The sequence below is a fragment of the Rhipicephalus microplus genome, chromosome X (genome assembly GCF_043290135.1).
Source record: "Rhipicephalus microplus isolate Deutch F79 chromosome X, USDA_Rmic, whole genome shotgun sequence".
In the NCBI taxonomy this organism is placed as follows: domain Eukaryota; kingdom Metazoa; phylum Arthropoda; class Arachnida; order Ixodida; family Ixodidae; genus Rhipicephalus; species Rhipicephalus microplus.
In genome coordinates this window covers 268,094,340-268,107,375 of record NC_134710.1, presented here as the reverse complement: position 1 = coordinate 268,107,375, position 13,036 = coordinate 268,094,340, and the positions used below count along the sequence as shown (strand labels likewise).

General features: G+C 46.9%; 1 protein-coding gene across 1 annotated transcript in view; it reads right to left on the bottom strand.

The window, feature by feature from the left end:
- The window catches only part of ko (Stork-head domain-containing protein knockout), a 370,856-nt gene that overhangs the window by 66,367 nt on the left and 291,453 nt on the right, over positions 1 to 13,036 (bottom strand). The window contains exon 2 of the mRNA XM_075879081.1: positions 976 to 1,220. Coding sequence (XP_075735196.1) covers positions 976 to 1,220 — 245 coding nt within the window. The remainder of the gene's footprint in view (positions 1 to 975; positions 1,221 to 13,036) is intronic.

Here is a 13,036-nt window from a genome sequence, read left to right as displayed (position 1 = left end):
CGAAAGAAAAAGTTGTATCGCTAAATTTTGCTCGCAACAAAAAAAAAATTGAAGCAATCTCCACTCTCGGCCGGTTATATTAGCCAAAGTAATCGAAATGTGACAGAGAACATACGAATGAAAAGCTTTGTCAAATTTACAGTTGACATTATCGCGAATTTTGAGAGTAACAATTTAGTTTTAATTAAATAAAAGGCACTCGAAATTGTGAACAGTGACGCCATTTACCTGCTCTATACGGCAATTTTATGGCATTGCAATAGTATGGGTCAAGGGCTGCAATGAAAGATAAAAGGCCCATGGCTTAATTATAGCTGTGAGCATTGCGCTGCCGGAGGCCAAAAGACCATAAGTTTGAAAAACGCGAACATAGATGACGCTTACATATATATATGTATATATAACCTTACGTATATATAACCAGCACTCCTCCTTGACGAGGAGTGTTGGTTATACATATATGCTCTTTTTTCTCGTTCTGTTAAGAAGTCTGACCGCTTCAAAGACAGCTTTCAAAAAACCGCTTTGAAAAGACCATTTTCAAAGCGTTGTTTCAATACTCGTGAGCCACGTGATGTAGGCTGCGCGACAAGCTACCAAACTTTAGTGCGTGCACTGAGCGTTCGTGCAAAATTCTATTTCGTTTTTTTTTTCAAGACGCTGCCATTTTGAGCCTTCTCTACCAACCTTATGCAATGACCGATGTTAGACAAAGATGGCTATAATGTTGGCAGACTGTTGTCTAATATCGGCTAATAATGACTATTCGATTTCGTAACTCAACAGCATATATACTTCATTTTGACCCCATCCAATGCATTGATTGTTTACATTTTTCCTCCATTTTCTGTCTGATTTTTTAATGTTTGTTGTTCTTTTATACTTCCTCACCTCTACAGTAGTGTAGTTACCACGCCTCTATTTGGTTCAAAGCACGTCTTTCGCGCTCAATATGTTAGTGTATGCAGTGACAACCTGGTATCCGAGACCCGTGTGGTAGAGCCTGCGCTCCCGGATGAGAGCTCCGAGCGCCCTGTAGACGACGTCGGCGCCGGGCCTTTCGATGGCCGGGAAGGCCTGTCCCAGCTGCGCCGATATGGTGTCCAATGTGGCTGTAGAGCCGCGCGATGTCAAGTCGAACACGGCCTTGCACAGCGCCTCAGCTAGCGGCGCGAACTGCGTCTGTAGCACCTGAACCATCTCCACCGAAGACACGTCACCTGCAAAGACGGACAAAAAAAAGCAGGAGGCGGAGGAGAGTGAGTTCTGTATTCTGCTCCCACACACACTGTGCGAAATCCCACAAAAAGGCCACTTAACGAGTAAGACTTCTTGTTAGTCTTGTTATTTTTTCTTAGTATAGTATTTTCCTCTTCAGACGCACACTTCGACGGTACCACTGGTCAATGTCTCGGACGCAATCAACGGCTCGAACGCAATCTTTCAGTTTTGGCAGACAGGTTCCCAACACCGGTCACGAACAAAGCGAAAAAGAGAAAAAAAAATGAAGCGAATGTAAGGCATGAAGTCTCTGGATACAGTAATCTATTCAGCGCACAGTAAGTTGCTACAGTGTTCGACTTGGGAAAACTGATAATTATTTAGATGCGTGATTGTTAGAACGACAACATGGCCTGCATAGGTCGATATTCCAGCCGTTTACGACTTCCGTACGTATCCTCAGCGATACCGGAGTGTCGTTAAGCCGCTTTTATTTTAAAATGAGCGCGCGAGGCGACCAGTTTACTGCGCGCTTTTGAAATCCACGCGTAAACGTGCGGGCCATTTAGAGTTTCGCACTAAGGTATATATAGATACACACGCGAGCATTTAAAGAGTGTAACGTTCGGAAGGCTGATAGGTAAGATGGGCTAACCACACCAAAACCGGTATTATATCATGCTCCCCTGGTGCCGCGAGCTTCCTTGCTTGCAGCTCAGCGTCAAGTCTCCTCCTTCCAGCCTCAACCATCGGAAAATGTCAGCACTCTGTGCAGCCGTAAAAGAGGGCTCGCCGCTAGGGTGTTTGCAGTGCCGGGATTTCTCAGCCGTAAAGCCTGTGCATGTCCCGCTGTCTGCTCATGCAGGTGGCGTCCGTGCCAAGCATTCTGCAGCACACTTCAATATTACTGGTGCGATTGCCGTCGCAACGCCAAGGTGCTTCTACGAAAACACATTGAAAATCGTTTGCTACCGAACGTGATCTACCAGAAAACTCATATATATATATATATATATATATATATATATATATATACACGTAGATTATAAAGACTCTGGCTTCGGTTGACGTAGAATTAAGAAAAAATAAGTATACGCCTCTAAAAAAAGTGTTTATTGGTGACGTTTCGATCGGAGACCGATCTTCATCAGACTATTAGACCAGGCCTGATGAAGATCGTTCTCCGATCGAAACGTCACCAATAAACATTTTTTTAGAGGGGTATACTTATTTTTCCTATATATATATATATATATATATATATATATATATATATATATATATATATATATATATATATATATATATATATATATATATATATATATATATATATATATATATATATAAGGGAAAGAAGTGTATACCTAAGGGCTCGTTTTTCCATGTTTTAACACAATATTAATAAGATCTAAATCTAACAGACAGTAATGCCAAGTAATGTACAGGGGAAGTTATTAGAACCAATGGAATGTAAATAAGAAGAAAGAAAAGTGCATGAAAAAATAACCAGCCGTGAGCAGGAATCGAACCTATGACCTTCGAATAACGCGTTCGATGCTCTCTCTCTCTCTGTATATATATATAGATATATATATATATATATATATATATATATATATCTATATATATATATATATATATATATATATATATATATATATATATATATATATATATATATATATATATATATATATATATATATATATATATATATATATATATAGTGTGTATGACAGAGAGAGAGGGAGAGAGAGAGAGTGTTTCACCTCCCGTCATGATTATTGGCATGTGACGCCATGCCCTTGCAGTCCTGAGCCGCCTATGTCCACTCCTCTGAGTGGGTGCTTAGTATAGTCTAGTGGCTTTACAGTGGCTGCCTGCGGCATTCCTTTAGAATCCATAAGCGTTGGCGGGAAAGATGGGAGCGCTATCACAGCGCGTCCGCTTTGCGAATGCATATTTCTCTCTAGAGGTGACCCAAACGGAATCATGTATGTATAGACTCGTGAATAGCAAGAAGGAGAAGTCTTGTGAGAAAACGCATTTCAGTGTCGAAGATTTCCCACTTTTCGCCACTACGAGCGTAAAGAAAACGACAACGAAGAGAAGGAGGCGTCCCATATACGCCAGGCTATGTGAACGATCAGTGCTTTTTTTTTCCTTGTTGTATATGCATCTCCTTCAATCAAAGCGGTCGAAGATGGGTTTTGACAAGGGCCGAAAAAGCGGGACTGGGTCCACGAACGTATAATAATAAACAAACGCCCTAACACGAGCGCGCCCGTCGACCTCTGCGACTGCAGCGCTGGAATGACGAGCGTAACAATCCACTCTACTCGCAGACGGCGCAACGAAACTGCCCAAAACGAAGCGCTTCGACGACGACGACGACGACTTGGCGCTTATATAGAAAAAGAGGAGACGCTTCCTTCAACTCAAGTCACTTTGTTTGCTCGCTCTGCGACGACCGCTCTCCGCCGTTACGGCCGTCGCCGCGTGAGAAAGCCGTGCACGTATATCCCCGTGGCTTGTATATGCATGCACGCAGGGGACGCTGTGCGGAATGAATTGATTGATGAGTTCGCCTCGGCAGTTCTCGGATCGTCGTCCTGCTTTCTTCGCACCTGCTTATGTATGCATACGCGGAACCTTCATCGACACAACCGTGCGGAGAAAGTGTGCTTGTTCCTCCCGCAGGCGGTGTTTTTCTTTTTTGTTCTACGGCTGCAAATCTGCAGAGGGTTGAACGGCCCATACGTCCGTGAAGTTTACGGAATGACGGATGCACGGCGCGCGATCGCCAGGCGCGGGCAGTGCTGTCCGGGATTGCGGTTAAGACACGCGGCCCACAAGGAATTGGGTGACCGTGTTCTGATTACGAGCCTGTAAGCGGGCTTTCCTCTCAGTTATCCAGTAGCAGCGTGGGTCTTATTAATAACGACTACGTATATACGTGGGCCTCTCCAACACAGCCCACTCCCCCCCCCCCCCCCTCCGCAACTTTGTCTTTTCGAAGTCTTGGGACTGAGTCGGGTGCGTCACTCAGGCGCGTTCCGGCGGACCAAAATAGAGTTATTTTCCTTCCTTCTTTCCTTCTGTCGCACTGAGCTTGTTTTGAACGGAACAGAGGCAACGGGGGCATACGTGCATCACCGTAGAATACAAGTGAACCTGATATACACACACTCTCTTAAATCTTTAGGTTCATCAACTAGAAGCCCTGTCCTAAACTTTATGCGCATTTCTTTTTTGTTTCGAGTTACCCCATAATAATGCCATGATCATGCGATGTCAAATGCCAACTACGGTTCACGCATCGAACCCAGGCATTCTGCGTGTAAGTCAGGTGTTCTACCATAAATTCACGCTAGTTCTTAAAGCTTATTCGACAAAAAGAAATAAAAACACGATGCAGGCATGTGCGAGGAGTCGCGTCAACACGTGCAATATAGCGAGTCAGAAGTGTAGAATCGCACCTGGCGTCACACCATGCGAAGTGTGACTGCCTGGAGGGTGGTTCAAAGCTGCCTACTCATTACAAAACGCTCAGGTACAATTTATAAGAATTAGTCACGGCATCAACAAGCGTGCAGGTACGCTTTCGCCTAGTGGACGTGTAGTGGGTACTTCGCTAAAGAAAAATGGTGAATTACGATGCAGTGGGCACCTCACATCTGTACTTGCAGTATAGGCATTCTCGCATGGACAAAGAAAACAACTGAGGAGATGCCCTGACATCACTCGTTGTGAAGCCGTGGTGAAACCGGAAGTCGGCCATACTGACTGGGCGAATTCTCCTCTGTTGTTGTTTATATCCGAATGCGATGCAGAAGGCGCGGCTCTCTCTCCGGTTCGAAAAGTACATGGGCTGCGCGGCGCGCGTGTCGTGGCGATCCGCAACCAACGGAACGGGGCACAACACGCTGGGCCAGCGCGATGCCATTGGCGAAATCATTTCGTCCGGGTATTAACAGCGAGTAACGGCTCGCCGAGAAATACGCAAGCACAAGAGAACGCCGGCCACGTGCGCTAGATGCACTGAAAACGGAGATTGTGGAGTCACTGTTTTGACGCCATTATTTCACGCACTATTCAGACAACACGGTCGCCTTCTGGGGTGGCATTTCCGTCTCTCACGCGGCCGACGTGGCGCCCAGTCACCGTGCCCGTCTTCCTGGTAAACCTCACCGGCGTCAGCCTCGTGCAACCACAGTCACCTCGTGCACGGCGCAAGTGATACTTGAACGCGGTTGGTCTAACGTTGAGATTACAATGCCGGGGACGAGCACAGCTAGCGAAACAGAAAACGTGCTTTAATGCGCACATGCAAGTTATTACTGTGCACATATCGAACACGAAACTACGAGTGTGCACATGGTCCTCATATCGTTTTGCTGGGCACAAAAGTTTCATTCGTTGTGACAAGCAGGAATACTGCACAACCGTCACTGACCTGCAAGACGTTCGTAGTGATTCCGTTTCGTGATAGTGCCCAAACTGAATTTCGCTGAACCCTTCAAATACTTCATCTGCGTCATCCGCCGCACGGCGCATGGTTATGCAGTCGTTCTACGTATTGTTGAGGTCACGTGGCTAACAAAAGGTTTTGTAAACGCTGCCAGGAGTACCAAGGAGTACAAACACTGCGTAACTAACAACGCCGCACAGAGCACTGATATTGTCCGCCACGGCTCAGTACGAGACCGACGAAGGCGCACATGCCGCCAGCAGTCAATGCTGCTCACTGCCAAACTACACTGCGCAACACGTAACCATAGCAATGCCGCCATTGTGCCCAATGAATATATATGGCCGCCATGACGTCCTTTACTCCACACTTTTCACGTAGCGCGCTGGCTGGGCATGCTCTTTCCTCTCATTTCTTCTTCCGTGGCATTTTGGGAAAGTTAAAAACGGTCAGCGTTACGCCCACAGACAATCTTTTCCCTGCGGCTGGGTTGAGGAGTCCCACCAAGAAGCGAAGCGTGGCAAGCCGACGCGCGAAGGGCCTTATACATCGCGTTCAACTCTGCAGAGCGAACTCCAGCACCCTCCCCTTTTTATTAGCACGGATTACACTCGCATATATCGCAGAGTTTCCTACAATATTTATTGAGAGAACTGGGATGTTGTGATGATTCAACCACAATGGGAATTATGGATTCGATTAGTCTTTCATGCTTGCGTCTCCGAACACCCTAGTGGATTTGCTTGTTATGTTTTGGCCTTTGCTTCGAATGAAAGAATGGCTGGCTGTGAACCTCGTGAGCCGATTTGAATTGGCCCGCCTAACAGGGTCGACGCGGTGGAGGGAGACTGCTGGAATCCGCTAAACTTGGTCTTGCGACAAAGCCGCTGCAAGCCACATGCAGTCACACGAAGCAGAAAGAACATAGTTTAGGCAAATCCGTGTACTATAGCCACCATTTCGGTGCTGGCTGAAGCGCTATGCTTTATACAGCTTCCTATAGACGGTCTAGTGTAACACCATGACATTTTGTGGCATATAGGGTAAGTGATCGAGGTCGAAACGTTGTCCTCTCTCTCACTGCAAAAGTACTACGGGTAGGGTACGCAGTGTCAGTTTCCGCTCACATTTAGCGGTTCGGTACGGTCAGATACACGTGTACACTGCAGCATGCAAGCGCGTTTACGATGATGGTGTGTGAGACTGGGGAGGGGGGGGGGGGGCTGTTTCGGAGAGGACGGTTGGTGACATCGCAGCGGGGCGCGGGAGACACGGTCGCGATCACCGCGGCGGCTGACCCCTAGGGAAGAGTGTGACCTATAGCGTGCCCCCGAAATGGGGTAATTCTCACATTTTGCTGCGCAATTAACGCCGGACAGTCTCTAGAAAATCTCCGGCCCGCACGGAGGGGTTTTCGCAACCGCGCTTCATACTGTGTAAGCCTGCCACGTTTTGCGCTTTATTTATTATTAGGTGCGTGAAGAAAAAAAACGAAAAACGCAAAAAACGTTGGCGGGCATAGTTGGTGCGGGATGTAGACTTTTTATGAGAACCGCAGCAGCGTTCGAGACTTGCATGCAGCCTAAAATGCAAAGGAGAATCTGTATGCGGATAGTGTCCCTTACTTTTCTTCCCCGCATGTATACTGCATGTCCACGGTCATAGACTAAAGTTGTTCTCTATAGTATTGTCATTGGTCGTTGCTGCAGCTAGATATCCCAACAAGCGAGGCTGCGCAGACATGGCTCAAATTTTATGTTATAAAAACAGCGTTAACTGCCGAGGACGCAGCCTGTGTCTCCGCATAAGGTTCCGACCACAGCTATCATTTCACGTATTGCGCATTTTTATCTTGTTCTGAAATGAGGGAGCACATTGCACAAACCACATTAGATAAATATATCTGCCAATTCAAAAGCTTAAAGCACGAACGCGCTGTCGCTTTGGTAGTTACAGGTTTCAGACTGGCATGAATTGTGCATGCAAGCTTTCACCACAGCACTATAGCCTTATACCGTATACAAGTCCAACAAACGTAGCTTTCATAAACTGGTGTACAGCGCTACAACTTTGCTTACGATGTCGCCTCGTTACCAGCACAAGCGTCACAGACACCACCTCTGTGCGATGATTTCAGATGAAGGTGCGAGTGATGTTTACGGCAACTGGATTCACTGCGAAAACAAAGTCATTACCTCCTTTTTCCGGGTCGTGGTTTGAACCACTGGGCAACTGACCTCTCAAGTCCACAAATCATATAAGACTTCTATTACCCTCAGCCGTCCCAGAGGATATATATATATATATATATATATATATATATATATATATATATATATATATATATATATATATATATATATATATATATATACATATATATATATATCGGATCCTGCCTACGGCAAGTTATCTTTTCACCCACTTTTCTTTCTTCTCATTTACATTACAATTGACCTAATAACTTCCCCTATACCTTCCTGGGCATTATTCTCTGTTAGATCTTATTATATTGTGTAAAACACGAAAAACGAGCCCTTAAGTATACACGTGTTACCCTTATATATATATATATATATATATATATATATATAAATGCATTTCTGTTCTTGCATATTCACTTGCGTTGCGTTCGTACACTTTGACCTCCGCCTATATATATTTCTTCCTCTTTAAATATACTCTCACTCCCTTGAGCGTTCGAGCTTTTACTACTGCGCTTAATATTGCGCGTTGTGAAGCAACCTTGTAGTAGGTGTTATTCGCATCTCTTGCTTTTTTTTTTTCAACGGGATGGGAGACAGTGACGCATTGCAACATTCACGGCCGTAGCTAGTCTATAGTAAACATATTCACTGTCCTACGTTGATTGATGACGAAACCTCTACAAATACTGGGCCTGTCGTAACGCTAACAGCTCCTATAGTTGTACAAGACAACAACCATGGCTGTTCTCGAAGCGTCGACGCTCTCCACTGAAATTTCATTTCGTGACACGCATACCCGGTGTCGGTCGTTGCGTGAATCACATAAACAAGAAATCGCGCGCGGGTGTATAGTCGAACACGTCTCAAGTATACGGTGCGCTCCCCATACGCATATGGGATATTTGTTCCTATAGGTATACTTTCCGACGCCGTTCAGTGGCGCAGTCCAACACTTGTTTTTCTTTCTGTCTTCACTCACTTTACCTACTTGTGCCAGGTTAACTGTCCTCTTGCTTCTGTAGCGTACAACATTCCAACCCACCCGACCGCAGACAAACAGCGCGGCCGCTCCCTTGCACGAGGCGGGCGAGAGAGCAATGTGTCACCGCGCGAACCTGACCAACGCGAATTAACGATCGTTGGAGGCGCCTCATTAATGGGAGCACGCTTGATTATACGCAGAGTGAACTTTGCGGGGCCGGCTCTCGCCGAAGGAATCCGGAAGCCGAGAACCGTTTGTCACCACGCCAACGCGAAAGTATGAAGCAGGAGAAGAGAAAAAGGAGGAGGACGCAATAGTCAAAGCAGAGAGTAATCTCGCCGGCCAAAGGGGAGTGGCAGTCGGCTTCGTGCCCTCCTGCAGGTTGCACGCTTGGTGTACCGAGGTCCCGTTTTGCAAATCGTTCCGTGCATGAGGCGCCCACCAGAAACTCGTGGAATGGACACCAGAGAGAGAGAGAGAGAAAGAGAGAGGAGGACAGGAATGTAAGAGTAGAAGCGTACAAGAAACGCCAGCACGCGAGATTTAAGATCGTAAAAAGGCTATGCGTGAACTGATAAATTAAAGGAGAGAGAGGAAGTGGTGTAGGGGCTGGTCCGGACCTGAAGAAAGATAGCGGGAGAAGAAGGATGGCTCCGACCGTACCTTGCGACAGCGGCACTGAGTGACTCGGCAAGATTTATGGATTGTGTAACGGGGGCCTATAACACCTTACATTTCGAGCGTGCGCAAAAAGCAGCGTTGCAATTTACGCCGAAGCAGGCGATCGACAGAGGCGATATGGGCGCCCCGTATTTGATCGTGTAGTATATACTTCCACCAAAAAGGAGTTGTCGGAAAACAAGATTTACGCCAAAAAAGGAAAAGAAATACTTGGGCAGAGGAACGGTTTCTTTACACACACACACACGCAGGGTTTCCATGAAATGCCCTTTTCAGTGTGAAATATATATATATATATATATATATACGTGGTCCTTTTTTTTTCTAAATCTGTGCTCTTTCATAGGTTCTACTTTCTTGGGTGTAAAAGTTGCAAAGTCAAAAGAGAGCATGTGCCCCGCCGTCATGTCGTTTGCGAAATGGTGCGGCGCACGATCCTGAACCCCGTATGGAACGCCATACATCTACCACTCGCTGCAATGCCTTGTACGCAAGCCACTCCCGACTTCCCAGACTTATGTTCAGTTCTTCTTACTTTCTTCTCTTCTTCGTCCCGAAAGAAAACAAAAACAAAGAAAGAACAAGTGGTTCGCAAGCTTTGTCTCAGTAGTAGGTTGTCTTGGGCGGCCAGCGACGACTCGGCGCCAATAAATTTCAGAAAGGCGAACACCACCACGAAAGAGAATTGGTCGGGTCGTGCTCGAAAAGCGACCGCTCCGCGCGCGCATTGACGCGCCGTGGCCTCAACAACAGTCGATGTTGAGGCCCTACGAAACGGGTCATTTTGTGCGCCAGCGCTGCTGCAACCCTCGCGCCCTCTCCCACCAGCCGGCCGCACCAAGAGCCGACAGTGTTATGAAAACCGAATTATATATACGCGCTCTAACCGTGAACGGTTCTCGATGGCGGCGCATAAGCCATGCGCGTCACGTGAATGCGCCACTATAATTGCGGGGGAGTGAATGCATAGGAGTTTGAGAGGGTGTCCTTACGCGTGTATGCGCCTTTGTCCCGCTAAGCGATATACGCACAGTGGCTGCATTGTTCGCCGTGACAGCGGTGCTTGCAACCCTGCCGGAAGAGGCGCTCGCTAACTAAGGCGACGACGCCACTTTAAAAGAAGTGCGGGCTCCCGCTGGACAGCGGTGCATGACGACGCGGTGCGCGGTTGGTTAGAAATCCGGGACGTTGCGCAGATGATCACCGCCGGATAACGCGCAGCCAGGATCGAGCCGCCATTTATCTCGAAGAAGGTCAGCCCCCCCTTCTGTGGCTCGTGGCGAAAACGGCTTTGTCTCTCTCAATCTGTACAGCTGCGCGCCAATTTCTTTTCTCTTACTCGTGTTCTCTTCCGACCCCGCGAGCTGTTTTTCGTTATCGCGCATTGTTGTTCTACGGCCCAGTTCTTCGCCGTAGGACAGCGTCCTGGTCACCTTCGTGCGACAAGCCCGGGACACTCTCGCGACCTCGACAGTAGTATGCAGGAACCTTTCGGTGTATGCCGCACGAAACATGTGAATTTGCGCACTTGTACGATCGTATCCTTCCGCTACGACTAATGATAGGCCTGTATATAAAAGAACGAGACAACCCATGAACTCTCGAAACGTGCACGGTATAACTGCCAACTGGTGGTGTATCTTCAATGACGTAACTTACGCCACATATATAGGGCGGAAAAGAAGGGTTGCTATGCACGATGTCGACCCACGCAGTTGTGCAACGCCACAGAACTCAGACGTATATACCACATTGTTTTTCCGCTCATGCGCCTTATATTCATGGCATTCCATCTATATGTGTACACTGATCTGTTAATCCTCAGCTCATCCCTTTCTCTCTTTTTTTTGCTTGACGGTGTTAAAGAGCAAAAAAGGCTTTTCCCCCCTCTCTTCAGACAAGCTGCCTCCTAAACGCACTCGCGACTATATATTGCTTAGGTTCAATTTCAGTCAGTAATCAGTGGAAAATAGGAGTTTTCTGGGGAACTCAGTCTGTGCATCCTGCCACGCTCACGCAAGAAAAAAAAAACAAAGAAAATTGGACGAAACATAAGAGTGATGAATGCAATGTTGGAGCCATTACCACAGCGCACGCGCACATAAAACACCAAAAACTAGGCAGCGAATTGCCGATATGCTGGTGGAGCGAGCCTGCTTTTATCTGCTAAAGGAAGGGCTGCAGGAAGTGCGTGTAGTTATCTGAAAGCATTCCAACAACTTCCGTGTACATACAGTTCGTGGCGGCAATTGATAAGTTTTCGCACGGTGCAGCGGGATTCGGATAGAATGTCTTGCATTTTATTACACTGTCCAGGGCGCTTTGCAGTCCAATCGTTATCGGCAATCGGTACGCGTGATCTAGCCCTGCCGTGGTGGTCTACACTTTAAAAAAATATCGAGTAAAAAGGGTGTCTTTTTGTCCCACAACAATAATCGTCATCAGGCTAGCGTGTGCTTCCTTCCTTGAAAACTCGGCGCTGGCCACTTTCCTATCGAGAATGCAATGTAACCCTGATAATGGGCATGTCGATCGTGACCGGAATGTACCGGGCGCGCGGCGATAGCGCAAGGATGGAACGCAATATAGATGACGATTATTGTTGTGGGACAAAATGACGCCCTTTTTACTCGCTCTTATTTTAGAGCGTAGTGGCTAAGGTTTTCGGCTGCTGATCCCACAGGTCGCGGTATGGAATACTGGCTGCGGCGGCTGCATTTTCGATGGAGGCGAAAATGCTGTAGGCTCATGTGCTCAGATTTGGGCGCACGTCGAAGAACCCCAGGTGGTCGGAATTTCCGGAGCCCTCCACTACGGCGTTTCTCATAATCATATGGGTGATTCTGGAACGTTAAACACCACATATCATCTGTATACGCATGATCTACCTAGTACAAGGAATGCTGCGCTTGACCCGCACTCCAAGAAAGAGCTTATTTCTCATCTTCTGAAGAGTTCAGTCCTCCAGCTACTTTTCTGTTTCCATTTTGCGACATTATTCACATATAGGTTTTATTAACGATGTATAGTCGCCGAGCTTGTTCCCTGCCCCTCGAATGCAACAAATAGAGTGCCGAGTAGGGTATATAAGCTGCTTCGGTCAAGCAGAAAAAGGTGATTGTAAAATTCGAGACGTTCGACCTGATAGCGCATTTGCGTGTATTCATTATACGCTTCGTAGTGCATTCGTCCATCTCCGTGCATGTATTGCAGCTGTACATAAGTTTTACGTGGGTCTTTGTACAAGCGCTGCTGCTATGGTACACACTGTTCAAGGAAGAAATTCGGGCTAGTTGGTGGTCGTAGAAGTCGGTTCTGTGCACACATTTTGCATGGGTCCAAAATATACGAGTTCTCGACTATTTTCATTGCCATCAATTGTAATACCATCAAAAAAAAAAAAAACGCCCGGCCTGCGCAGCACGCGCAGCACAGTCACAGCGAAAGCTGGAAGAGTGGCCTTTAAGAGCC